General features: G+C 46.8%; 3 protein-coding genes across 23 annotated transcripts in view; 1 reads left to right on the forward strand and 2 right to left on the reverse strand.

Annotated features, from left to right (window-relative positions):
* Positions 1 to 1,895, reverse strand: part of SLC11A2 (solute carrier family 11 member 2) — a 52,616-nt gene extending 50,721 nt beyond the window's left edge. For all 6 annotated transcript variants that reach the window (XM_045465144.1, XM_045465143.1, XM_045465141.1 and 3 more), the window contains exon 1: positions 1,784 to 1,895. The gene's annotated coding sequence lies outside the window, so the exon portion shown is untranslated. The remainder of the gene's footprint in view (positions 1 to 1,783) is intronic.
* On the forward strand, positions 1,673 to 10,609 carry LETMD1 (LETM1 domain containing 1). Of its 14 annotated transcripts, none has more exons than XM_045465158.1 (9): positions 1,673 to 1,790; positions 2,721 to 2,872; positions 4,697 to 4,816; positions 5,481 to 5,563; positions 7,102 to 7,288; positions 7,412 to 7,513; positions 7,618 to 7,770; positions 8,197 to 8,293; positions 9,597 to 10,609. In XM_045465158.1, exons 3-9 carry the CDS (start codon positions 4,709 to 4,711, stop codon positions 9,665 to 9,667), a joined length of 801 nt encoding a protein of 266 aa, XP_045321114.1. In that variant the 5' UTR covers positions 1,673 to 1,790; positions 2,721 to 2,872; positions 4,697 to 4,708; the 3' UTR covers positions 9,668 to 10,609. The 14 variants fall into 14 exon arrangements, with proteins under 14 accessions (XP_045321114.1, XP_045321113.1, XP_045321118.1 ...); XM_045465157.1 differs by having other exon boundaries at positions 1,674 to 1,790; positions 4,701 to 4,816; XM_045465153.1 differs by lacking the exon at positions 1,673 to 1,790 and adding an exon at positions 2,010 to 2,171 and having other exon boundaries at positions 4,701 to 4,816.
* On the reverse strand, positions 10,204 to 27,578 carry CSRNP2 (cysteine and serine rich nuclear protein 2). Of its 3 annotated transcripts, XM_045465151.1 has the most exons (6): positions 27,289 to 27,578; positions 23,172 to 23,337; positions 22,206 to 22,442; positions 20,173 to 20,432; positions 16,384 to 16,680; positions 10,204 to 14,590 (listed from the first exon to the last, which is right to left on the reverse strand). In XM_045465151.1, the coding sequence occupies exons 3-6, from the start codon at positions 22,354 to 22,356 to the stop codon at positions 13,667 to 13,669; spliced, it is 1,632 nt and encodes a 543-aa protein (XP_045321107.1). In that variant the 5' UTR covers positions 22,357 to 22,442; positions 23,172 to 23,337; positions 27,289 to 27,578; the 3' UTR covers positions 10,204 to 13,666. The 3 variants fall into 3 exon arrangements, with proteins under 3 accessions (XP_045321107.1, XP_045321104.1, XP_045321106.1); XM_045465148.1 differs by lacking the exon at positions 23,172 to 23,337; XM_045465150.1 differs by lacking the exon at positions 23,172 to 23,337 and having other exon boundaries at positions 27,180 to 27,578.

Below are 27,578 nucleotides of genomic sequence, written 5' to 3' on the forward strand. Positions count from 1 at the left end.
GGAGGGAGAGGCACTAAATAACAAACATGTATTTGAGGAAGGAAGGAAGGAAGGAAGGAAGGAAGGAAGGAAGGAAGGAAGGAAGGGAGGGAAAGAATTCCTGTGTTCCTGCCATATTGTTTTATTGTTCCCTCGACTCCCATCTTTCCAGGCACAATACCTGCCTATTTCCTCCACAAAAGTGTCTCTGATTGATCTTGCCCCCTTCTTTCCACGAGTGTTCTAGAATTTTAGAGCTGAATATTTTTCTTTTTTTTAAGTAGGCTCCACACCCAGCGTGGAGCCCAACATGGGGCTTGAACTCACAACCCTGAGATCAAGACCTGTAGCGCTAAATATTCTTGAGATACATAACAGTTGAGAGAACTTAGACACTGCCTGAAGACTGAAATCATGTTTTAGTCAACTTTCTATCCTTCCCACCTCATCTACCCAACAATTGTAGAGATCATCACTTACAGAACATGTTCTGACTTCATGAGCAGTAGTCATAAAGTCTATGTTAATATGAAACTCTCTGACCCATTAAGTGTCATATGGAGTTTTCACAACCATTTTTTTCTTGGCTTTTCACAGAACTCTTATCAAATGAGTACTCTTACAGAAGAAATAGAGCTAAAGTAACTTGTCCAAGGTCACATACACTAAAGGAAATGGCAGTGCTAAGATTTGAACCTAGATCCTGTTTACCAATAGGATGCTTTTTACTACTCTCCATGTAGGGTAAATATTCATATGTACTCAAGACAGCAAACTATATCTGGGCAGCAGCTAAGCACCACCTCTAAGAATCCTTCCCAGTTTCAGTAATTAGTTTAACTCAAAAATATTTATTGAACACCTAATACATCCCAGGCATGGCGCCTATTGTCAGGGGTAGGGTACAGCAGTGAACAAGGCAGGAAGGTGCCTACCCTCAGTCTAGTTCAGGGAGCCGGCCAAACAAGGAAACAAATGTATAAACAATGTAAGTGGTAAGTTGATGGAGGGAGGGAGGTGGGGGATGGGCTAGAAGGGTAAGGGGTACTAAAGAGGGCACTTGTGATGAGCACTGGATTTTGTATATAAGGGATAAATCACTGACTCTCTTGAAACCAATATTGCACGTGCATGTTAACTACAATTTAAGTTAATGTGTATATATATACATTATACATATGTATATAATGTATACATGTATGTATACATGTATAACACATATGTATATATGTATAACACATGTACGTTTACATGTATAATACATTATATATAACACATGTACGCATGTATGTATAATACATGTATAATGTATTACATTATATATATACACATATACATACACACACAAGGTGATGGAGGAAAATGTGTACCCTTTTTGTTGGATAAAGTGGACAGAGAAAGCGTCTCGGAAAAGTGACACTTCAGGCCCGACCTTGGTCTTCAGGAGGCTTTTAAGGAAAGACACCTTCCCACAAACCTAGTTTGGAAAAAGCTGGCTAAAGTAAAAAGGTACTTAGTGCGCACAGGGGCCGCTCCCTCATCGCCTCGACTGACACTGGACAGTTCCCGGCCGCCGCCACTAGAGGGCGCCTCGGGTCCCAGCCCCCAGGAGGCGCCTTGGCCCCAGTCACTGCCACCGTGACACCTGGTACTGTCCCCGCCCCCCCAACCCCCCTCCACCGCCTCAAGGCCCCGAAGTCCGGAGTAAGGACAGAGGGCAAGGGAAGCGCTAGGAAGCCCTAGTGAATCGCGAGGGGTCAGTAGGTCCTCAGAGAGAGGACGTCCTCAAGATCGCAAAACCAACCACTGCCGTAAGTCCTCATTCCCTTCGGGACAACCCGCTTCCGGCGCTTTTAAACAAGGAAATACTGGATGCATCCAATCCTGCTCCTTCTTTCGCCACCTAGTTAGCATCGGTTCCTCGCCAGGGGAGCCTCAGACAGGCCGTCTATGGATACCAATCAGCGCTCAGGAAAGACGCATGCGTTCTGGAACGAACGTGACGTACAGTGAACTTTGACCTAAAGACGACCTCTTTCCTTCTCCCCCGCCCTCGCTGTGAAGATGGCGCTCTCCAGGGTGTGCTGGGCTCGGGCTGCTCTGTGGGGTTCGGCGGTCACCCCCGGGCCTTATGTCACCCGGAAGCTGCAACTTGCTCGCCCTCGCGCTGGCCTGGCCTGGGGGGCCCCTCGGTGAGGGACGTGGGAGAAAGGAAAGCGTTTCTGATGTTCAGGCCCTTCCAGTCTCTCAACGTTGTTTGCATGGCTTTTCTTAATTCTTAGCGTTACACGTCCTAGCCCCGGGTTTTTATTCTGGTCAGAATTCGCACCCCGATCCCTACTAGTCATATGGCTTCCTGACCCGCTTCAACTTTCAGGGCTCCATATTGTCCGAATCCCCCACGTATTCCGAGCTCTTTCAGCCTCCCTTTTTCTACTCAAGCTTTACGGCTGCTTGTCTGGATCCCATCTCTCTGGCCTTAGCCTGCTGTTCAAATGGTCCCTCAGGCCTTGCGCTCCCTGCAGACTCATACCCACACCCAACATTCCTTCCCGTCTGATCTTTCATCTGCCCGATCTGTTTTTCTTTTCTGATCGCTTATCTCTTCCTGAGCCCAAGATCTTCCTTGGATTTCAGAAGTTTCAGGCCTTAGCATACATTCCCTGAGACCTGGTGTTTTACATTAGTGTGAACGGACTCCAGGACTGATGCCCAGATAGTCTCTTTGATCTTCCTTGTAGGTCTTCAAACCTCCACCTTTCTCCAAAGGCAGATGTGAAGAGCTTGATTTCTTATGTGGTGACCAAGACCAAAGTGATTAATGGGAAATACCATCGTTTCTTGGGTCGTCATTTCCCCCGCTTCTATGTCCTGTACACAATCTTCATGAAAGGTAAAGCCAAAACAGAAATCCCTTGAATCAGTTCATGAGCAATGTCAAAGAGTTAGAATGAGTAAGAGTGTTTGCATGTTCTGCTGTGTGATGTGAGCTGGGGGGGTTTCTGTTTCATAAATGCTTGAGCGTGAAATGAATTCTTTTAAGTTAGCACTTCTGGAGAATGCTTCTAGAAAAGTATTATGACAACAACTTCTGAGAGCATCCGGAGGGGGATGCCTATAGGTATTTTTGCACTTTTCTTAACCATACGCAGCTGCCTATTATGGAAATTCTTTGACATGCACCAGGCCAGACGTCTATGGCTGCACAGACCTGCCCTGTGATTTATCAGTGGACTTGGCCCATAAGCAGATGTGGTTTAATGGTTATCACAAATCTATAGGTAGCATATTGTGGAAATTGCACTACATATACTTGTTTTCTGGATGTTTTCATTAAAATCAAAGCTGAGCTAGTTACTAAGAGATGGTATAATGACACATGTCCACTCTGGTGCCAGACTGCCTGTGTTCAAATCCTAGCTTGTCACTGGCTATGTGATTGGACTAGTTACTTAACCTCTCTGTTCCTTGTTTTTTTCATCTGTAAAATATAGAAAATAATAATAGAACCTACCTATTGGCCCACATGGTTGTGAAGATTAAATACATCAATATTTGTAAAGTACTCATGGCCTGATCATAGTATGTGCTCAATAAATGTATCTCTATTATTATACTCTGTACTTTTATCATAACACCAATTACAACAAAGTACCATATTGTCAGCTGTGAATATTATCATGATTATTACTAGCTTCATGGAAAATCTAAAGTAGAAATAGAATGGCTACTTTCTCTGCTCCCAGTTTATAGCTATGATTAAATGAGAAAAAGGTCCGAAAAAATATTTTGGTTGGTTTGTTTTTAAGCTTTAGATTGTGTAAAGTTTTAAATGTACACAAAAGTAGAGAGAATAATGTGATGAATTTCCATATACTCAGTCTCACTTCAACAGCTACCAACTCATGGCTGCTGGTCTTACTTCATTTATACACTTGCCTTCTCCTGTATAATTTTGAAGCCAACCTACATATTATATCATTTCATTCATAAATATGAAAGCATTTTTAAGAACTAAAGCCCTAGATAAAAGGTAAGAATACTCATCGAATGAAGAAAAAAATTGAACCATAGAAATATGTTGAATTATACTATTTCTAAAAGTGTTCTAGAAAGAAGATAAGTTAATATCTGGTTGGGGAAAACATAAGGTTAATTGAGCAAGACTTCCTGAAGTTAGGGAGCTTTTGAATTTTTTTTATTTCTAAATGTTTATTCTCTTTTAAGAGAGAGAGAGGGTACACACGCGTACAGCAGGTGAAGGGCAGGGAGAGAGAGAGAGAGGGAGAGAGAACCCCAAGCAGGCTCCACCCTGTCAGCGCAGAGCCTGATGCGAGGCTCGAGCCCATAAGCCGTGAGATCACGGCCTGAGCTGAGATCAAGAGTCGGACGCTCAACTGACAAAGCCATCCAGCACCCCTTGAATTTTCATTTTAAGGAGGGAGCGGGCAATGAACCAGAAGAGGGAGACCATTCTATAGTAGATCACAGAAGGCCGGCTTGGCTGGGAGATAGGTAGTGTGTTGCAGGGGAGAAGAATGAGAAAAGAGATACAAGTTGGCCTCACAAGAGTTTTAAGTGTCCTAGTTTAGAGCTCTGATTTAGAGTAATTTTGGGAGCGACAAGTACGTGCATTGGGGTTAGACATGGAGTTAGGGACCTGTGTGGTAAGATTCACACTGGGATAACATTACACTCTGTCCTCTACTTTAATGAGGCAGGATTGCAGATGTTTTGGGCTGATGCCAAAAAGGCTAGAAGAATAAAGACATATATGTGGAAGCACAATGTAAAGTTTCATCAACTTTCATACCGGGAGATGGAGCATTTGAGACAGGTATGGGCCGGGGGCAGATACCCAGAAATTCATGGTGAGGTAATTAAAGTTAACTAAGATCTCAAGTGTTTTTTGTTTTGTTTTGTTTTTTTTCCTTTCCTATCTTGTTCACCACTGATCAACCTTTTCCCCCTCTGCTGTGAGATCAAAGTATCGAACTAAGTAAGAACATCGGGTTATTGGTCAGAATTGGGTTTATTCGGAGTTCTAGCCCTCTACAACAGAGCTCCATAGAGATTCTGGCATCCTTGCCGAATGAAAGTTGTGGACACTAAAATCGAGTTCATTTCTGAATATATAAAAATCTGCAAGGATCCCAAAGGCAGCAGGAAAGTAGTATTTGGTAGTGACTTGATGGTGTTCACTTTGGTGGTGACTTTGAAACTGAGAGCGAGAACCTAGGACCCGTTTGGCACATCAGGAAGAATTTGTTGAGAGATTTGGTATAATGCCAGGCCCTGTACTAGACATTATTTGGGATACAAAAATGAACAAATCAGGGCTTCTGTCCTCAAGGAACTTACCAGCTAGAGGTAGATAGAAATAACCTTGATCCTTCTCTGGGCTATAATAGAAATTTACTGCACAGTGTTGGGGGAGGGATTGTCCATTGTATTAAGAACTTACTTGGGTTAAAACTGCATCTGTGTTTATTTCTGCTTAGTTCCGCCGAGACGTCACCAAGTGTCTTTTCCTAGGTATTATTTCCATTCCACCCTTTGCCAACTACCTGGTCTTCTTGCTAATGTGAGTACAGACTTCTATCTTCCCAGCGTATTGAAGATATGTAGATTTTTTTTTAATTCAAAATTATTTTAAGAAGAACTTTCCATTTCAGAAATAGGCAGAGATTATCACATTTCCTGCTCCAGTCTTCTAATTAGCCACACTTGGTAGCACTTGGATTACTGGGTTAGCTGTAGGTGTAGGTAGCGTAGACTTTTCCTGCCTCTCAGCTGCCCCTGTGTGTTGTGAAATACGATTATGACCTTTTCCATCATCCCTAGAGGCAGCAACCCACTCCCTGAGAGGCTTAGCAATTTGGGACAGTTTTTTTAGGAGAGAAACGCATTTCATATTCTGATCACATAAATCTTTACTTTGTATCCAAACACGACACTTTTGATGATTGATTGATTGATTTTTTAAGTTTATTTATCTTGAGAGAGAGGAGAGAGAGAATCTCAAGCTGGCTCTGCACTGTCAGCACAGAGCCCAGTGCAGGGCTAGAACTCACGAACCGTGAGCCGTGTGACCTGAGCCAAAGTCAAGAGTTGGATGCTTAATCGACTGAGCTACCCAGGCGCGCCCCCCCCCCCCCCCCCCGCAAAGATGACACTTTTAAACTTTGATCTTGTGTGTTGTTTTAGTTATCTGTTGCTACATAACAAACAACCTCAAAGCTTAATAGCTTTTCATGGTTTCGTGGGTCAGGAAATTGGGCAGGGTTCAGGTGTGTGACTGAGTTATCTCTTCCGTGTGATGTTGACAGAAGTCTCCCAGTGATATTTATCTGATGAATGGACTGGTCTGGATGATCTAAAGTCACTCTTATGTCTGGTGCCTTAGTAGGGATGGCTGGAAGGCTGGGACTGTCAGAGTGCCTATATGTGGCCTCTTTAATATGGTGGCCTCAGAGTAATAGGACTTCTTACATGGCAGCTCAGGGCTCCAAGGGTGAGTGTTTCAGCAAATAAGAATCCGGGTGGCCTTTTATAACCTAGCCTTGGAAGTCACAAAGACTCACTTCTGCTCTGCTTTATTGGTTGAATCAGTCACCCAGATTTAAAAGTAAGGGGGACATAGACCTTCCTTCTCAATAAGAGGGATGCCAGAGAATTTGTGGCCGTGCTTTAAAACCACCACACATGCAGAAAATGAATTAAAAAACAAATTTGACTTTCACATTTTGTATACACATACGGACTGTGCAACAGCTTGAGGTTGTCACCATCACATATAATGACCAGCTCTGTCTGCATCTGTCTCCCGGTCTGTCCAGCATATGTTCTTCAGATGCTTTGGTTCAAAAGGAGTCATTTTATCCAATTACTGCATGCGAGGCTATTCCACTACTGCTTGCTTTCACAAACCTCAGTAATGTTGCTTGAAATTGTGCTTCCATGTCTCTTAAACCTTGGTCTGAGACTCATTTACAGAACAGTGAGGTAGGAAGTAATGTCTCCATTTCTTCTTCCTAGTATTCATATCTGCCAAATGCTTTCTTAGATCGCTTTGAAGATGCCGGTTTCAGCAAGTGACATTGTGATTCCTTTTCCTTTCAGGTACCTGTTTCCTAGGCAGCTACTGATCCAACATTTCTGGACCCCAAAGCAACAAATTGATTTCTTAGATATCTATCATGCTCTCCGGAAGCAGTCCCACCCAGAAATCCTTGGCTATTTAGAAAGGGTTATCCCTCTCGTTTCTGATGCAGGACTCCGGTGGCATATGACAGAGCTGTGCACCAAGGTATTCCTCTAGCTAACCCTTCCTGCAAACTAGGACTCTTGTTAGATCCAGTTTGCACTAAAACTAGGAAAGAGGGCCAGTCAGGAGCTTCCTAACCTCTACCAATCTCTTGGCTCTCCCAAGATACAGCATGGTACCCACCCAGCAATACATGATATCCTGGCTCTGAGAGAGTGTTTCTCTAACCATCCTCTGGGCATGAACCAACTCCATGCTTTGCAAATGGTGAGCACTTCGAGGCTTTCTCTGTTCCGCAGCCTCGCCTTGCCTCAGGTTCTGTGTATGGTAATGCCGTGCTGACTTTCTCCTCCTGTGTCGTTGCGTTACAGAAAGCCTTGAGTCGAGCCATGCTTCTCACACCTTATCTGCCTTCTTTCTTGTTGAGACACCGTTTAAAGACTCATACCACCGTAATTCACCAACTGGACAAAGCTTTGGCAAAGCTGGGGATTGGCCACCTGACCCCTCAGGAAGTGAAATCGGTAAGAATTTGATGGCAATATCAACCCTCAATCCTTGGTGGGCTTTTGAGCTCACAGGACTGGGAGCTTACAGAGACCTCCACCATGTTTTGGTTGTTAGAACAAAGCCCAAACTCTTTATTCTTTCACCTCGTTTCTGTGTCTTTTTTTCTCAGTGAACTCATGGGAGGGAATTGCCCAGAGTAGTTTTGGCTTATGGCCTTTCAAAAACCAGGGACACTGTTCTTTAGACCTACTATTTTTGGTTATATAGTCCTCTTTGCTTGTCTTCTTGTCCATTGTAGTTCAGATTGCCACAGAGAAAGGTTTCTTGTGGGGATGAGATTGGAACTTACTTAGAGGTTTTGAATTATTAGTGGGTTTACAGTTCATGGCCATACTTGCTATGTGATTTTTGAGGACTGTTTCTCTTCTGGGTGATAATAGGCTTGTTATCTTCGTGGCCTGAATTCTACCCATATCGCTGAAGAGAGGTGTCGAACTTGGCTGGGAGAATGGCTACAGATTTCCTGCAGCCTGGAAGGTAAGATCCATCCCTGTGGTTATGCCACTCAAGTTCAAATAATTTTTATATTTTATTCTGAGATTACTTTGGGGTTGATGAGTGAGTACTGTGAGACCCTTATCCTGTGTATAAACTCATTTGCCTACAGGGGCTAAGCGGGTAGTGAAGTAGACTGTGCAAGACAAGAGGCAGTAGCGGGGACTGTGGGAACCAAGACTATATGCATGCCAGTCTGAAGCAGTTTCTCAGCCTCAGCACTATAGATGCTTCGTCCTGGGGGGCTACCATGTGCATTAGAGGGTATCTAGCAGTATCCCTGCCCTCTACCCACTAGATGTCAGTAGCACCCTCCACCCCAGTTCTGATCATCAAAAACGTCTCCCAACATTGCTAGATGTCCTGTGGGGGAAGGGGGAATAGAATTATCCCGGGTGAGAAGCGCCAGTCTAAAGGCATTCAAACTCAAAACAAAAACACTTGGAGCACCTGGCTGGCTCAGTCGGTAGAGCATACAACTCTTGATCTCAGGGTTGTGAGTTCGAGCTCCACGTTGGGTGTAGAGATGACTTAAAAATAAATCTTGGGGCACCTGGGTGGCTCAGTCACTTAGGCGTCCGACTTTGGCTCAGGTCACAATCTCACGGTTTGTGAGTTCAAGCCCCGCGTCGGGCTCTGTGCTGACAGCTCAGAGTCTAGAGCCTGTTTCAGATTCTGTGTCTCCCTCTCTCTCTGCCTCTCCCCTGCTCACACTCTGTCTCTGTCTCTCTCTCTCAAAAATAAATAAAACGTTTTTTTTTAAGTTTAAAATAAAAACAAATCTTTAAAAAAAAAAAACCCACAAAATCAAAAACAATTGGCTAAATAAAAAGTATCTGAGGGTGGGTATTAGGCCTGTGAGTCACTTGTTGGAACCTTTGGCTGGGCTTTGATGTTTTCTAAGCCTGTGAATAGCAGGGTAGGCCTACTAATCTCCTTGGAGCCAAGAAATGTTTCCAGAGCACCAGCTTCTAGCAGAAGAATCCCAAGGGTGACAATAGTTAGTGTTCACTACCATTAGCATCTCTGAATTTTCTCCCACCACCACATGAGAGGCCAGAAGTGAGGATGAGGAGAAAGGAATACCTGGTGGAAGGAAAGGAAAGCATCCGTGGCAGGGACTGGGGTGAAGCAGGGGACCTTCAAGAACAGTAGCCTCTCGATGTCACACCTCCCTGCACTTGGCTTCCTGACTCCAGGATCAAGCCCTGCCCCCTCCCCCACCCCTCCCCCGCCCCAGGTGACTGTTCCCTGGCCAAACCATTAACATTGATGGTGTTTTCAGAAGCTGAGCTGTCCCTCTTGCTACACAACGTGGTCCTGCTTTCCATCAACTACACCGGCTCAAGGCGCTGAATGAACGTGGAGCGGGTGGCATCATCCTGCAGTCACACAGTATGGCAGCATGGTACCAAACAGCACTGGCCGGCAAAGCATCTGTGTGCCCTGGCGGGGGTGTGCGGGAGGCAGAGGAGCAGGTGCCCGCGGGCTTCCCAGCGTGGTACCCTCGAGGGAGGGAGCTGGAACCGAAACAGACCCTCTTACCAGAAGTGTCATCCCAACTTCCTCACCATCAGCCAGAGCTGGCAGCAGCCTCCGTACTGGGCTTTAATTGTGACGTTTTGAGTTCAGATCCTAGGAAGTGAGCTTTTGCCCCAGGTGGGGCAAGTCCTAGCAGCCTCGGACTTAACCACTGCCACGTTCTTTACAGCTGGGTTTTTGTTAGTTTCCGGCTGGGGAGGGGGGCAGCCCTGTTGAAACTGGAGCATTTACATCTGTGCGTGTCCTTTGATGCTGCCCTCGATCCTTTTTGTGACCAAAAATAGGCTTTTTATTTTTATTTTTATTTTTGGTCCCCTCACCGGGTTAACCACTCCCTTTCCAAGTCCATGAAACACTTTTTTTTTTTTTTTTTAAAGCAAATAGTTTTTCATATATGGGAACATTCTGATGGCAACGATGCAAGGAAATACAAGTGCCACTTGACCCTTTCCGTGTTTATAGCCTTCACCCCACCCTTGTCTTAATTTCCGGGCTGTGGTGCAGCCTCCACAGATCTTAAACTCTGCTACCTCCGCTGAGTTGCGGCAGTCCGGCTGTAACTGCCAGTGGCCGCCTTTGGGCCCTGGATTAAGCCTCCAAGGCACTAACGACCACCCTGCTTGGGAGCCCGGGAGCGGTCTGCGGCGAGAGTACGTTGGGTTTAGCTTTTGTCCCTGTACGCTAGTGACGTGTAATAACTTATTGTTAAATGCATGAAGCACTGTTTTAAAGCCAAGTAAAGACTGCCTGAAACCAGTTGCTGGAAGTGACTTCTGCATACTCGGATGATTTTGCTAAAACTCCTTTGACAAGACGGACGTAACCTAACTAATGGAGACGTAGGCGGTTGGGATAGAAGCTTCTGATGGGATGGAAGTTCTGAGGAAACGGATTTGACACTGATCCTCTGCTCGATTTTAACGCGATAACTAAGAACATATAGATACACACATAATCTGTAAAAATTATATATATATGATTATAAAGAAAACGGGATTAGCAGATGAGCCCCCAGGATACGGACTATAGACAGGGAAAAGCTTCAACAGGGGAGCATCAGGCGTGCTCCAGCTTGGGTGCATAAGGGCATACGATGCACGTCAAGTTCTTGACGCTCCAAAGAGAATATTCTGTTTTTCCATCGTAAAACATTTCTGTTGTTAACATTAATATCTAACTGACCTAATTGGTTTTATATACAACGCTGGAGAAGCACCCTTTGTCTAACAAGTAACTAAGTTGTGGCCTGCCAGGATAAAGAATAACACACCATTCTTTTGAATATTTCTTTAATATTACATTTAAATATTCTCTTTAAATACAGCATTATCACAATGTAAAGGACCTAAAAGGCAAAAAAAAAAAAAAAAAAAAAAAAAAAAAAAAAGTTTTCAGAGAACCAGACAAGCTTTGGATTCACATTGAAAATACTACCTGTGTACAGTATATGAGAAAGGAAACTGGAAAATCTTAAGAGTTGCAGTAATAAGAGATTTCTTTTATCTAGGCCTAGACTGAGTGGGACTGAAGCCGTACGGTCCTGTGATCAGAGGCCTAGGCTTAGCTTTTCTAGCAACCATGAGCGAGAACTGTGTCCAGCTCAGGTAGCACCAGAAACGAGATGGACTAGGTTGTAGAAAAGGCCCTTTGCTTAACAAGACAGTTAATGCTCAGTGTTAATATTTCGGCATTTAAAAACTTGGGATCAGCGGGAGTCAGAAGTGTTGTTCCTGGAGGGACGGACTTGGATTAAGAAACTAGTTTTTCAGAAAAATCAAATCTCTTGGGGGCTGGCAATGAGTTTAATAATGAGATTCCAATTCTTGGCTTGACCCCAAAGGCTAAAGTGTCTCTTACCAAGCAGGTGGAATCCACTTCCAAAGGTGAGGCTGGAGCCTTCCTAAGGAGGGAATGTTTAGAGCCCACGCTCCCCTCCCAATATAAGCTTTCAGGAAGAAAGTCAGTTTGCAGTTTAAGCTTCAGCCTTGTATTCAAGGGGATGGCTGATCATGGGGGAGTGTGGCTTGGCTTGGGATAGTGTCTACATCTCGGGTGCTTAAGACTCTCTTGTTTTGTGAGGCTAGAGGATGGGGAGGGACAAGGTCTTGTACTGAAGAACTCCCCTCCAAATGTAAAACCAAGCAAAACCAGGAAGGAACTGGAGAGGCAGACTGGGTTAAAAGACATACCTGTTTAAGTACAAGGCCTCACAGGCTCAGTTTAGAGATTTTCTAGGTGAAATGTTGCTGTGACATACATAAAGAGTGCGTTCACGTCCCACAAGAAAAGGCTTTGTGAGCAAGGTAAGTAGGAAGAGTTCTCCCCCACCAAAAGCAAACAGTTTTCCACTTGTTCTTTCTTGGTCAATAAACCATACGAGAAGTGAAGTGTGATGTAAAGGATGCTAGCGGAGAGTGTTTTTTTTGCTCCCTACTGACTCCATTTTAAAATGGACGCAAAGAGAACTAATAAGAATTCAGCGGTGTTTAGCAGAGCGCATCCTAGAACATGAGCTGGACGTAAAAAGAACGGGAACCGTGTCCCCCCATGGAGGAAAGACCCGAATTTGAGTCCCACTCTATAGATCTCAAAAGTAACAGTCAGAACTTGAACTCTTTGGAACCTGGGAGCTGTGTGTAGCAATTAAGAATTCGTTTGGCTTCCAATTTTTATGTATCAAGTTGGAGGGATCCAATAAACATTTGCAGTTGTCAGGGCGGGGGGACTGGAATAGCAAAACTCTCTTAACCCTGTATATCCAAGGACCACAAGGGTAGTACAGAAAGAAAAGGACAAAAACTAGTTGGTGACTTTAGATTGCCACGTCCTGCATTCCTTTAAAGCTCAAACCTCCCAGAGCGGGGCGGGGGGAACCTGGGTGAAAAAGCAAGCATGGCACAGATCAAGTCCACCTCTTTGCAGACAGCAGCCTTTTCCTGCTGCCTCTTTCAGACACAGGCAATGCTCCATATATGCCTCCCGTGGGACGTGTGAGCCCCGGCCTGAAGCTGCCTGACAGAGCCGGCATTACACAGGCACAAGCCTCAGGCTCTTTAGGCCACATCCCCAGCCAATCTAGCTTTTTCTTCAAGGGAAAAAGAAAGGGGGTGGGGGAGACAAATAGGCAAGTTTAACTCTAGTACCTAAGAACATGTGAAAGAAAGAATTCAAGTTACAGACCAGGAATCCCCAGTGTGGGGAACAGGTCAGAGGACACCAAACGTGTCAAATACTAACTTATTTACCAAACAGGGGGCCAGGGAAGGCAGGTTAAGTTTTTCTAAATTCTGGAGGTTTTCTACAGAAGCAGAGACCCTTCTACCCGTTCCTCTCTAGATCTGGCCAGATGGTACTCCAACTGCGTTATGCACCAAAGTGGGGTATCAGGGTGACCGATGAGAAAACTTGAGCTTCTTCCCCACCTGGAGCTCAGGAAAGGAGAAGGGAGCTTTGCCACGCTGTTCAAATTATTGCGTTCTGGTCCCTACATAAAGAATAGCTGCTCGAATTACCCAGCTTCTCCTGTGAGATCCTCGTTCTTTGTTCCAACGGCCCAGAAAGCTCAGTATTCAGCACTGTGCGGCCTCCTTTGCCCCAAGACTCTCCCCACATCCAGCTGGGACCAGTCTCCTTGGTTCTGTTTACCCTTTAAAAAATACTCGTACAAACGATTCTTTCCCACCCATCCCCCCAAGACCCCAATAAAATAACATGGGCGTAGCAGCTGCTTCTACAGTTTTGTTTTGAAACGGTGTTAGATAAAATAAGGGAATAAATAGAGAATGGGTCAGAGGCAGAATCTCCATCCCCGGCTCACACTGCCAGAGGGAGTTCTAGGGAAGAATCTTCGGGGGGCCTGTCCTCACTCTGCTGTGAGGTTTTCTCCACCGCACAGCCCTCTTCATGGTCCGTGCGGAAGGGGAGGCTCGAGGGGGACCAAGAGGGGCGGAAGTCTTCGCTCTCAGGCTCGTCAGGGTTACAGCCTTCGGGCACTAGCGCCTCTAGGGTGGACGCTTTCCCCACTTCTGACTTACACAGGGCAGCTGGGTCTGTGGGGCTACAAGCCACCAGTGAGGTAACCGGGAGAGAGAAGACGTTCAGATCCTTCTCCTTGGGGAAAGAAGGCGGGACTTCTTCTGCGCTAGGATCTCCTTTCACCCCCAGGACTGGCCTCTGCTCCACCTGATAGTAGACCAGGGGCCCACCGTTCAAGTAGGACGGGCTGTTCACTGCCGAGGCGGCCGGGTGGTCTGAGTTCTCGGCGAAACACAGGACCGAGGAGCCCGGGGGCAGCTGAGCCTGGATGAGGATGGGGGCTGTGAGGCCCGGGCACAGCTCTTCGGGCACGGCCAGCGGCTCCTCCAGGATGCACACGCCCAGGCTCTCGATGCTGGAGTCCAGGCTGGCGCTAGAGCCGCTGGAGTCTTCCTCTGCCTTGAGCCGCTCCAGTTCCTCTGCACTCTGCAGGTGCATGACCGCCGTCTCGTTCTCAGCAATGAACTCCTGGAAGTCCTGTGTCTCGGAGCCCTGGGCTCCCGTCAGGCTGCAACCGGCGGCGGGTGAGGGCTCCTCGTCCGGGGCTGGCGGGCGGCTCACCTGCCGCTTGCTCTCCAGCTCCAGCTTCATGATGGTGTGGAGGTAATGAGTCCGGACCCGGATCGGATTAAATTCAATGCGCCCCGCCATGTTCCCGCAGCCATCCCGGGAACAACCGCACGGAAAGGACATGCGATCCACCTGAGGAGGGGACAAGGAGGTTGAGGGAAGATGAGGCCAGCAGATTTAATAACGGCGATAGGAGACGTCAGCTGGCAAACACGGGCAGCTGGGATTTGAGGTCTTCTTACAAGAGGAACAACTAATTCAAAGCGTAACGTGCAACGTGGTGACCTAAGAGCATGAGGTGGTAGTTTTCAGACCACTCGCGTTCTGATTCCAGCACAGCCATTAGTTAGCAGTTGGGACCTCGGGAAGGTCCTGTATCTCTCCAAGGCTTTGTTTCCTCTTCCAAATAAAGTGTAGCCAAAAATCACGTCAAAGGGCCTTTCCAGTTAAAAAGTCCTGAGACCACCTCTCTGAATGCTGACAGTTCTCAGAGTGGAAGAAATTTTTGTGCCTCAGACTTTCCCAGAACTTACCTGGTGTGTCGAGAAGACAAAGGCTGGGGCCCAAGCCTAGTGCCTTCTGCAACGACAGGCGTGGGAAAGGAAGTAGATCTAGCTGGTCCAAAGCAATCGATACATTCCAGGAAAACTAGCGAAAGTGCCTTAGTTTGCTAAGGTGCTATCGTGACAGTTCCAACAAAATAATGGCCAGCTTTTCACTGCCTGCTTCATTTTTCCCTGATGGTTGGCCAGTTTAGTTCTGAAACAGTTATAGACCAGGAATATGTGGAAAGGGGATCTACTCTACCTCCTTATTGGATCCCAAAATGGAAAAAAGCACCCCCCCCCCACCAAAAATAAAATAACATCAGCAAATATGTACAAACACACAATGTCTTCCTATGATATCAACTTCTAGAACTCTCCATTCCAGTCTTAAGAACAGTCCAATTCTTAGGACTATTCTCAGGACTGTAAAACAGAATGATATATTAGGGACTTCAGTCTGAAAAGCAGTATTTGGCCAGATCAGCTAGAGCTATTACCTGCCTAAAATTAAGAAACAAAAGGTTGGTTAGAATCCATTCAACCAAAAGGACTCAGCACCCACATCCTACAAGTTCCAGGTAGATTTCATCCTCTGGGATGGTACTACTCTTTTCAGTTGGGCTAGGCCTTCTAACCTGTCCCTTGTCGGAAGGCCAAGTGGGGAATGAGGTCTTCTATCTTTTAAGATCCTGGACCTAAGGGGTGCCTGGGTGGCTCAGTTGGTTAAGCGTCTGACTTCATGATCTCACAGTTCTTGAGTTCAAACCCCACGTGGGGCTCTTGGCTGTCAGCACAGAGCCTGCTTTGGATCCTGTCCCCCTATCTCACTTGTTGTCTCTCTCAAAATAAATAATTTTTTTTTTAATTTTAGAAACTAAAAAAAAAAAAAAAAAAAGATCCTGAACTTAAGATCCTGGTCTTAACCTCTGCCAGGCCAAGTTTGATCCTAAATTACAGGATCCGAGGATTACTTTGAGTTTTACAAAATTGGGGTAGAGGTCCTGTGAGTGAAGATAAAATCTAAAGGCCTAACTCAGCTCTCTGCTTCCTTTTATCTCACGAAATCAATATTTAAGGAATAGCTACTAATGGTAAACTTACTAACCCCTGTTCCCTGTTCCCCCATTTGCGGACAGCTGCCTCTTCATCACCTCTGAGGTGAGAAACACAGAAAAGGTAACTGCTATCTCCATAGCCCAGGAATCCTGCCGTGCATGGTTTTCTCCTTGGTGGAGGAGGGTTATGGAGCTATGGAGTGTTCACACTCACGGGGAATCCACCCACGGGTGACAGGCGGCCTCCCGTGTTCATGGGTACCCGTATCAAGTCCCCCAGACTCTAGAGTAGATATGCTCTCTCAAGCCGACTTGGACTCACCTGGCATTTAATCCCAGCCTGACTACAGGCACAGGCTTCTGGGTCACAGTACAGGCGACAGTCGCAACCACACTCTTCCCGTGACAGGCGGATGGCTCTAAGCTCCTGTTTCTCTTCGGCATCGATGCGGTGGACCCCCGAAGCCCTCAGCAAGGCTCGGCGCCGCTTGGTGGGCAGGGGCTGCAGGAAGAAGTAATCATCCACCTCCACGTTTTCCACATCAATATCTTCATCTGAAACATCATCCAGGGTCAGGCCGTCGGCCTCCACCGACTCCACCGTCCCATTCTTGGTCAGCTGCCAGGAGACAGGGAGGACAGGTTAGCCTCAAGTATTTGCAGGCACCTCCTCACAGTGGGTGTCTAGAGCAGCACAGTCCAACTGAACCTGGTGCGACGATGGAAATGGCCATGCTGCTCATAGCACGTGTGGCTACTGAGCACTGGAAACGTGGCTAGTGCAAATGAGAAGCTGAACGTTTTCATTTCACTTTAACTGAGTGTAGTATAAAGAGCCACATGGGGCGCCTGGGTGGCACGGTCGGTTAAGCGGCCGACTCTTGGTCTCGGCTCAGGTCATGATCTCACAGTGCACGAGTTCAAGCCCCGCACTGAGCTCTGTGTCGATGGTGGGGAGCTTGCTTGGGATTTTCGCTCTCCTTCTCTCTGCCCCTCCCCCACCTGTGCTCCTTATCTCTCTCCCAAAAATAAATAAACTTAAAAAAAAAATAGCCATGTGTGGCTAGTGGCTACCATATTGGATAGTTTAAGAGAATAAACCTAGAGCAGGAAGGCAGGAAGCCTTATGTAGCTCTGTAGTTCTAACACCTTCCTGTCGACACCGGGTATCACCTTGGTAGATCAAAGTTTCTCAAAACCTGTGTCTCATCCTCCCTCCTAGAAGATAATATTCTTCCACGAATATATTCTCCATTCCCAGACCTGTGTCCCTTAACTTCAGCTAACTTGCCTTCTAACACAGGGAGGAGAAGGTCTATCAATGGCTAGATATTCCTTGGATGGATAGAGAACGTTGCAAAACACCCTTCAATATGTACCCCCAAAGGACCCAAAACCACATTCTGGGAAGAAGACTACACTCAAGTGTAGTACAAGGCCACCGGGTCTTTGTCAATGAGCCTAAATCTTCACAGTGTCAACAACGATCTACGTATACAGAAGAGCGTCATTTCATTGGGAGGAGGAAAAAAAAGGAGCAAGTTGTTAATGGCTACCGAAGAAAGCTCTCACTTCCGGCCCACAGTCTAGAACATATTCTTTCTCCTGATACTTTTTTATTTGATTTCAAAGAAAAGCAGTATGTGAGGCAGGGTGGCTTATAAAGCACTAAGGTACCATCTACAGGCAGAAATCTGGGTTCTCTGGGCTAAGAAGGATAGCCAGCCAGAAAAGGGAGTCTTAGTGGAAGGACAGTGTGAAGACAAGCTGGCTGAATGAGTTTTGAAAACTCCCTAGAGAATTCGAGTGAAGAAAATGAGACCTCATCATCTCCAGAGCTCTGGAAGCTACTAGCGGGATGTGAGCCAAGCTACTGGAGGGGTTGGCTTACTTCATCAGACAGCCACAGATTGGTGCTGGTAAAGGAACAGCTCCTGGGGGACGTGATGCAATAGGCCTGGCTAATAAGCTCCACACCTGTTGTGTTTGTTTGTGGGAAGGTAGGACAGAGGAGACAAATACAGTGGTGCTTCTGGGGGTTTCCTGGTCTGTTATTTCTGTAGCAGGCAGACCAACGATGAGGGGCCTTTCTGCAGACCTTGGGATCACCCCTGCCTATTTCACTGGGGATGGCTTCCTCCTCATGGCCTCCTCCTCACCCTCCCTCTCGCTGTCCTCTCAAGGGAAAGAAGCTAGAGATGCAATAGAAAGAAACCCACACAAATGTAAGGATATAACACGATAGAGGTGGCATTTCAAATCAAGTGAGAAGAGTCCTCTGGCATTAAATGGTATTGGGACAACTGGATATTCTTTTGGGGAAAAAAAAAAAAAGTTAGAGTCCCAATTCATGCTACCCATAATAAGGCAGTCCAAAGGAATGAAAGGCCAAAATTAAAAAGAAAAAGAACTGGGGCACCTGGGTGGCTCAGTTGGTTGAGCATCTGACTTTGGCTCAAGTCATGACCTGATGGTTTCATGGGTTCCAGCCCCATGTCGGGCTCTGTGCACCGACTTCATGGAGGCTGCTTGGGCCTCTCTCTCTGCCCCTTCCCCACGTGTGTGTGTGTGTGTGTGTGTGTGTGCACGCGTGCGCGCGCACTCTCAAAATAAATTTAAAATTGTTTAATGAAAATATTAGAAAAATTATATATAATCAAAGCTACAGAGCACCAGCAGTTTTTTTTGTTTTTGTTGGCAGCCTAAAAGGAAAAAATATCAGATGGCACTGGGCCATGCAAAAGATGTATCTTTGAGATCAACAGTCTCCCCTGTAGAGCGCTAAATAAAGATAGGAAAACTTTCTAAGAGCAAACTGGACCGGGGGAGGGCAAAGGCAGGGTTTTCTCTTGACACAGAAAGATGTACCAGCTGCCACCAGTGCTGCTGTTCGCGAAGTCTGCTAATAAGGAGGAATCCTCTGCCAGCCTGGAGTTTGCTGAGCTCTGTCCCTAGACATCCTGCAAGGGGGGGCCACAGAACAGGATGGAATCCTGCTGTGACAGGCTATGCCTCTACCGGATTTAGGAGACGGGTTTCTTCTACGGAAAGGGAAGAAAGCCTTCGTCGCAAATGAGGAGAACAGTGTTTATTTCCCCAGCCGTTGCTATAGCAGCAGGAAGGTGATAGGGTCAGTGACAGAATTCCTCAGACACAAGAAAGGGACGCCTCAATGTCATTCCAGTTAGAAAAACAGGTGTAAGGCTTTGGGAGTAGACTGAGGGAAGGAGACACGGCTCTCACAGGGGGAAAGGGATATCATTAGTCCACATCCCCTGCCGTCAGTTCTCCGACCACACCACAATCTGGTGTGGCTCATCAGGGGGTCACCCGCAGCCCTGGAAATAACGCGGCCACCTGTCTTAATATGGGTCAGCAGGCTTTGGGCCCACAAGAAACCTGGCCGGGCCAGAAGCAGTGTTCTCCAAGTTTGGAACTAGGAACTCGGGGGGACCTTTTTGCGGCCTGGTGGAAGACACGGCTGTGGAGTGCCAGGCAGTGCTGAAAGCAAACGGGTAGCTGTGAAGAGCCATCCTGCGAGAGACGGGTCTTCTTCCAGCGCTGCTCTCCTACACCGTGAGAGCTGGCGTGGTCTCAGCGGCAGGCCCGGGACCATCCACAGTGAGAGAACTATTTGGCTACACTGTCATTTACACATAAAAGACTATCACCTCGAGGTGACGGGGGTTATAGAAACGGCAGGCTCCTATCAGAGAACGTAAAGGATCTAAAACCCGTTCTGGGCATTGGGACAACAGACGATCATTTGACAAGAAACTGAAACACTGTGCTTCCTCAGATTCCAAGGGTGGCAGACTCGGATGTTTGTAGATATTCACATTTTAAACTTTTTAAAAATCTGCTGAGGGTAGGGAATTCTAGGGCAGCCATTTTGCTACCCTGTGTAGACTCCCCGCCAGAGACCAGAACAATGGTGTCTCAGACTGAGATCGGATTCCAAATCTGGGATGTCTCGTTAAAAAGATCTGGAATTTCTACGTGCCGAGGGCAACAAATTTAAAACAAATAAATAAAGAATCCAGAGACCCAGATGGTTTTCCATTTTATCTCGGAACGCGGTTAAATACCAGATCCCAGACCCCTTAGGCACCTTCATCTTCTTGGCATGGAGCTTCTCCTCCTTTAGGTGTTCACGAAGAATCTCCCGATGGTTCACCTCCTGCTCCTGAGCAAACTCACAGAGCGTGTAGCTGCGCACGGAGTTATGGCGCTGGGCCATGCCCAGAGAGCTCCCACCCTGGCTGGGCACACTCGTGAAGCCTTGGCGTCGGGCAAAGTAGTAAACGGTCACCTGGTCAAAGCGCACATTCTTCCTCCGCAGCTGCTTCTGCCGCTTGAGGATGGATGTGGCTGAGAAGGGAGCACAGAGCAGCGTTACTAACCCAGGAACGGCCTGCCTGGCGGTCTCGTTCTTTCTCATTCAACTAGGCTCTCAACTGTTGTCCAAAGTGCTCTCTGAACCTTGGGAAACTTCTGATCGTCACATCATAAATGCACAGTTGGGAGGGGCCTTGGACATCAGCTGGTCCGAACCACAGCCTCCAGACTGACTTTACCCACACAGATGACCACAACATCTAATTTTGGACATCAGCTGGGAAGAGGACATCTAGGCCATCTTTTCAGGATGTAACAATCTATATAGCTTCAGTCAGTATGGCAGCAAGTAACCACCTGTGGCGATTTAAATTTCAGTTACTCAAAATAAAATTTAAAATTCAGCTCTTCAATTACACTAATCACATTTCAAGTGCTCACAGCTACGTACGGCTGATGGCTATCATACTGGACAGTGCAGATGTAAAACTTTTTTTTTTTTTTTTTTTTTTTTAAGAAAGATAGAGTGTAAGTGGGGGAGAGGGGCAGAGGGAGAGAGAGAATCCCAAGCAGGCTCCACACTCAACATGGAGCCCAACATGGGGCTGGATCCCACAATGCCAGGATCATGACCTGAGCCAAAATCAAGAGTCAGACACTCAACTGACTGAGACACCTAGTACCCCTAGACCGTTTCTATCATAAGAGAAAATTCTATTGGACAGTGTGTATAACCTATAGCAGAGGATGCTGTATTTCTTTAAAGGGCCAGATAGTAAATACTTTAGGCTTTGCAACTCTGCTGCAACTACTCAACTCTGCCACTGTAGCATGAAATCAATTACAACGTGTGTGGCTGTATTCCAATAAAACTTTATTTACAAAAACAGGCAGCGGACCAGATTTGGTCCATAGGCAACCTCTGATCAACTGAATCAGGCAACCTCTGATCAACTGAACAACTGAATCAGAAGTTCTGGGGCACCTGAGTGGCCCAGTCAGTTAAGTGTTGGACTCTTGATTTCTGCTCAGGTCATGACCAGATGGTTGTGAGATCGAGCCCAGCGTGGGACTCTGCACTAGGCATGGAGCCTGCTTAGGATTCTCTCTCTCCTTCTTCCTCTGTCCCTCTCCCGCTCTCATGTGGAAGTTCTTTCCAAGAAATTAATTGAGCTATAAGAATTAAGAAATGTGGGGATGCTTGGGTGGCTCAGTTAGTTAAGCGGCCGATTTTGGCTCAGGTCATGATCTCACGGTCCGTGGGTTCAAGTCCCACATCGGGCTCTGTGCTGACAGCTCAGAGCCTTTATCCTGTTTCGGATTCTGTGTCTCCCTCTCTCTCTGCCCCTCCCCCACTCACACTCTGTCTCTCTCTCTCTGTCTCTCTCTCTCTCAAAAACAAACATTTTAAACAATAAAAAAAAAAAAAAAAAAAAAAGAAGTAAGAAATCTGGAGTTTCCCCAGTTGTCCAGGCAGTAAGCATTTATGTCCTACTAGTGCTACAATTGTGTGGAACTCGGGTGGGCAAGGGTAGTATCCTGGACTTCTTCAATTTAATTCAGCCCATAGGTTCCTGGGAACCTATAAAACATGGCATAAGGAAAATCAGCTAGAGGAAGTCAGACCTAAGTCTATGATATTAGAGCAGGGAAGTCCTCCAAACAGCGAGGTTGGGCTAAGAGTAGGAAGATTATGGTTAAGGGAAAATCCTCAAGCTGGACAGAAGAAGCAGTCGCAAGGACTGCAATGGGCTCTGATGCTTGGGGGGCTGTGGGTGCAGGTGGGGGGTAGAGGGGCTCACTCACGCGTGAAGCTGGCAGTTGTAGGAGGATTGAGACTGTCACAGCTGTCAGCACTGTCACTGCTGGAGATCTCATCATCGGAGTTGGAAACTGATGAGCCCACATCCACATCATCAAACTTCCTCTTGAGACCCGAGCCCGTGAATGCATCCATTGGTTTCAAAGGGGTTTCCTTGGGGAGCCCACGGCGTTGGCCCCAAAGCCCCTGCTCACCACCAGTTAGCCGGGCGCATTAGGATTCTGCCCAGGGGAAAAGAGGAATCAGCACTCCTGTCCTGAGACAGACCTCCCTCCCAAGTCTATACACGCGGCTCTCCAAATGAAGAAAGAAAGTCCCTGAGCTAGCACTGATGTCTGGTCTCTTGCGACTAGGTCATTTCTCTACCTATTCTGGCCAACATTCTCCTACTTATGTTTCCCTTCAGTCCCAGTCACTCTTAGAATAATGAGATGAGTAACAGCAGCACCCTTCCCAGCAGAGTGAAGGCCTTTGGTTCCACGCCAGCTGGGCTCTGGGTTTCACTAGCCCGGGGATAACGGTAGCTGCTCTTGGGCTCACACGGGAGAGCTCTCCCAAGGGGCCAGGAGGAGGGACTGGGGATCAAAGGCAGAATTAGGCTGTGCCTAAACCTAAACGAGAGCCAATTATTTCTCCTAGGGAAAATTTGGCCTGGCGTTTCCCAAAGTGTGTATATTAAATAAACTAGTTCCATGGATATTAATAGCCTTACGTGGAAATAGGACTGCCGTGTCCAAACAGTTTAGAAAAGCGCTATGAGAGGATAGCTTGAAGGCCTTGACTATGCCAAAGAGCACGGTGAAGCGTGAGAGCCCACAGCTAGTGCAGTGTTCCACACACCCGATTATGGAAGAATCTCAGGGGGCAAATGAGCCTTGGATCGCACATTGGGAAACACTGCTCTCGGCCCCAAATTTCACAGTATATCAGAAGCCAGGGAAACACTTTACCTAGATCTTCACAAGGGTGAAGATTCTCACCGGCCTCCTACAAAGATCAAATGTGGTTGTAAAGAATGGACTGAAGATTAGAATCTGCACTGCCTTCGAAACCCAGAAGCTTTTCCGATCTCATATAGCTCCATAAAATAGGGCTCGGCCGGTCTGTCATCATCCCCTGTGCGAGGAAAACTTAGCTTTACAATCTTAGCCCCCTGTAAAGAAACCAGCGAGGGGAAAACAAATAGCAAGAGAAGTGACAATTGACTCTGGTAAAGTCAATACGGCAGGCAGTGTTTTCAACGTGCCACACGAGGGATAGTCCACTTCCCAGGTACAGATCTCTCTCCTTCTCCATCTTTGGACCTAAGTTCCCAAGAATATGAATCTGCTCGAAACAGAAATGCTGTCAGAGCCGGAGCCACATGTGACGATACGAAGCCTCCCTGCTTTGCCTCAGTAATGCCAGAATCTCCCCAGACTATGATCTCACTAGTTGCTAATTATGCAGCAGGAATAACAACACTGCCCAGAAAGACAGGGCTGCATTACTGCAGAGCAGCTACCCAGAATATACTGTGGTGTCAAAAGCTGTCTGCTACAGAGCTGTTTTTCTGGACTGAGTCTCTCGGAAGCAATTTGCCTGCTCCTGGATCAGCTCTACTTAGTCAACCAGACCTAATGAGTACTTTAGCGAAGAGATTTCCTGATCTCTCTATGCAGATCTCATCAAAATTCTGTATTCAAGTCACAAGATGTACCTAGGAAACCTCAGCCATCATAGGTCTAGACAAGCACATTCCTGAAATACACTTGGCCAGGAGGAAAAAAAAAATAACCAAGTGCTTGATAAGAATTGTAATGAAATTCAAAAAGGAGCCCAAAGTATCGATTCTGTTCTTCGGGCTACTGATCTTACCATCAGAGGTCACGTTCCTCGCACATATTAAGAATGGAGAGCGCCAAGGACTCTTTAATGGGCTAAGATTTCAGCTGGGTTTAAAGATACCTATTAACTAACAAATTTCTTCCTTGCATTCGACATTGGGAGGTAATCTTTCCGACTGAGAATTTATGTGGGTGATGTTTAAAAAAAAAGAGAGAGAGAAAGAATACCGTTGACCACTGAACCGAGTTTTTTCTTCCCCACTTAAAAATCTTATCAACCACATAAAAACTCAGACTGAGCTGAAAGTCTGCTCTTTTGAGAAAGGGCCTCAGTCCAGCTTCAGTTTTAACTGGTATCTTTAGTGTTGCTACTGGGAAGGTGGCCTTTTCCTCAGCCTGGAAGCATGAGGGGATCTCTGACCGGAAGGAAGCAAACTGTGCGCTCCTGGTCTTTCCTCCAGTGTCCCTTTGCTTCCAGTATTGTGGGTTCCCTTTGAATATTTCTCTTTATGCCCTGCATGAGTTTGGGTTTGGTCCCAAATCATCTTTATTATTAAAATTCTCGCTGTCTTAACCCAGCTGCCCTCAGGGGTAACACTTCCTCTGGTGCAGCGAGGACTGCTGGCTACTTGTTCCATTCTCCTTCGCCCCTTTTTCTAGGTCTTCCCCACTTCCACTTCTAGAAGAGTGGCTTCTGGGCAATCGTAAGAGGCAGGTAAGAAAGAGGGGGGGAAAGAAAAGAAAGAAAGGATGTGAAACCTAGGAGAAAACTATTTTCCTTAAAACGTTGGAGAATAATCTGAACCTACGGCTCTATGTGTAAATACTGTGCGTACTGATTTAGCTCTCCTAACGCTACCCAGGATCTGTTTGCGTCACTTTTTCACTCCATTTTATACATATATTTATATATACAAATACATGTATGTATTTGTATACACACACACACACATATATACATATACATATACATATACATATACATATACATATACATATACATATACACATACATACACACAAAATCCATCAACTCTGTCCTGACAACCAATAAAAGTTAAAATTTCAACCCAGCCTTCCTTACCCAACTCTGGTGTGAACTCGATTTGTCAGGCAAAGATACTCACTGGGCATCAAGAACAAACCTCCCATCCACTTCCCACAGTGGCCTGAAGAGACCTTTCTTTGCAACAGAAGCAACTAGAATAGGTTCCACACTTTCCAGTTCATCAAATCAACCTCTTTTCAAACCACAATTAGAAATCAGTCATGCCCACCTCTCTCAACCATTCATTGGCAAAGGATCAATGCCTGTGTTCAAGAGAAACACTTGTAAGTTACACTAAAAGCACTTAAACCCAGACAGAAATAATGAAGGTGAGACTGGAAATGCAGGTCATAACTGACAGTCAACTGTCAAAATGACCAACTCAAACAACAAATGCTTTTGGAGAAAACAATGCAAACCTCTATAAAAGCTTTTTAATGACAGTGAAATGAAAGGTCAGCTGATACTTTCTGGCTACATACTTCTGCCTTATGGTCTTTTCTCAAGTGTGTCTGAGTATTTCTCAAAGGCATATGAAATAACTCATATCCAGAGTATATAGAAGATATTAGGCTAGCACCAAATAAAGATCTACAGCATATGTGCATTTTAGTACTAGATCTAAGCCTTTTCACGTCTGTAGGATTCCTATCACTCCCCCCAAAACCAAAACAGCTTATGTGAGACTAGCAAAAGAGGGACTGTCCAGAAATAATTTCGTGGGTTCAGAGTGTATTCGCCAAGTTTAGGTAACAAAGGCCTCTCTCTTAAATGAGTATAAAAGGACGAGACAAGGCATATCTCATGGGAGAAAGCCTCCCCACTCCACTGGAACCCAACCTTCTACTAAAGGTCAAGAGACAAAAATCTCTGGTAAGATCGTCAGGGTTATCTTCCATAGCTGGGTTAGAGGAAGGAAGGCTTGCTGCTAATTGTTAGGATAAACCTGAATAAGACGACGGACCCTGTTTCTCCTTTTACAAGATATTGCAGCTGATTCTCAAATACTATCAATTTCTTGGATCCATGTGTCCTTGTGATTACCAGGATTATGAACATATAAAGTGCTTAAGTGCCAACATACTGTTTAAACTAGGTATTTTAAGGAAGCGTCCCTCCAACCCTCCCTCCCCACCCACCCCCCATTCACTGACACAAGGTTAGGATTTGGCTTTCCATGTCTAAACTACCATCGTATGGAGGACACAAGATCTTTGTGGGAGATGAGGAACGTGATGCTGCAGGAACCACTAACCCTCAAGGATATCCAGTCATTGATAACTCTGGCACACACCAACATCCTCCTGGCTTTGGAAATTAGCAAGATGTAAAGTCAGTGAAGAAAATGCAAATGTGAATCAACTATGGGGTTCCCTTAAACTGAAAACTGCAGGACAAGAGGACACGGTGTCTCTCGGGGATAACTTCCAACATTTCATATTGAAGAACGGTTTGCGTGTCACGCTGCCACTCTAACCCCTTCAAAAAAAAAAATAAATCAAGACCATGGCACTAAAAGGGATGGATGGCAGTCAGCTGCGTGTTTGGGCCTGTGAAAAAACGATCGAGCTAGCAACCAGGGCAAGTGATGCTTTCGTTTTCCCCCACAACGCCAGAAAAATGGGAGACATCAGGAACCTGAGCTGAAAGGGCATGTCAAGGCATCAGTTCCCTTTAATGGACACCCCTGCTGAACCCTTCAGCTCCCAACCCATTTCTCTGATTCCTGCTAACCTTCCCGCTCATTCCAATCTTCTGCAGCCCCTGCCCAGCCTTCCTCATCCCTTCCTGCCTGCTACTCACAAATTCCCAACCACTCCTCCCACATTTTCCTCTATTCGCCCTCCCCTTCCTTCACTTCCCTCCATCCTACATCATCTCCACTCCATTCCGAACTCAACCCTCATCCGCAATCCTGCCAGCTTCCAAGCCGCCCATCAGTCTCCCCCGAGCTGCCCCCGCAGTTCGGGCCCGCGTCCTCCGTGCCCCTAGCTCCCACGCCTCTCCCGACTCTTTCCCTTCCCAGCGGCGCCCTGGCTCCCCGCCCCCCGACCGCTCCCGTCCGAGCCTCCCTCATTTCTGACCCCTCCATCCGCGCAGCTCTGGGTTGACCACTCCTCCACAGCCGCCCGAGGGCCGATCCCGAGAAAGGACGAGGCGGCACCCTCCGCCCCGCACCCCCAGGCCCATTACCGGCCCCGCCGCAGCTGCCTCCTCCCGTGATGGTCTCTGCCGCCCCCGCTGCCGCCGCCGCCGCCCTAGCCCGGGTGGGAAGGAGAGAGGAGATAGCGAGTCCCGGGCCCGCGGCGACGGTCGGGGAGTTCCCAGGGCGGCAGGGCTGGGAGGGAGGGCGGGTGGGCAGGTCGGCCGGCAGGCGGCGGAGGGCGGGCGGCTCCAGCAAACTCAGGCGCCCCCGGTAGCAGACGCCCAGAACCGCCCCGGCTCCGGCTAACAATAGGCTCCGGCCGCAGCGCTCTGGCTCT

Source organism: Leopardus geoffroyi, chromosome B4 (genome assembly GCF_018350155.1).
Source record: "Leopardus geoffroyi isolate Oge1 chromosome B4, O.geoffroyi_Oge1_pat1.0, whole genome shotgun sequence".
Lineage (NCBI taxonomy): Eukaryota > Metazoa > Chordata > Mammalia > Carnivora > Felidae > Leopardus > Leopardus geoffroyi.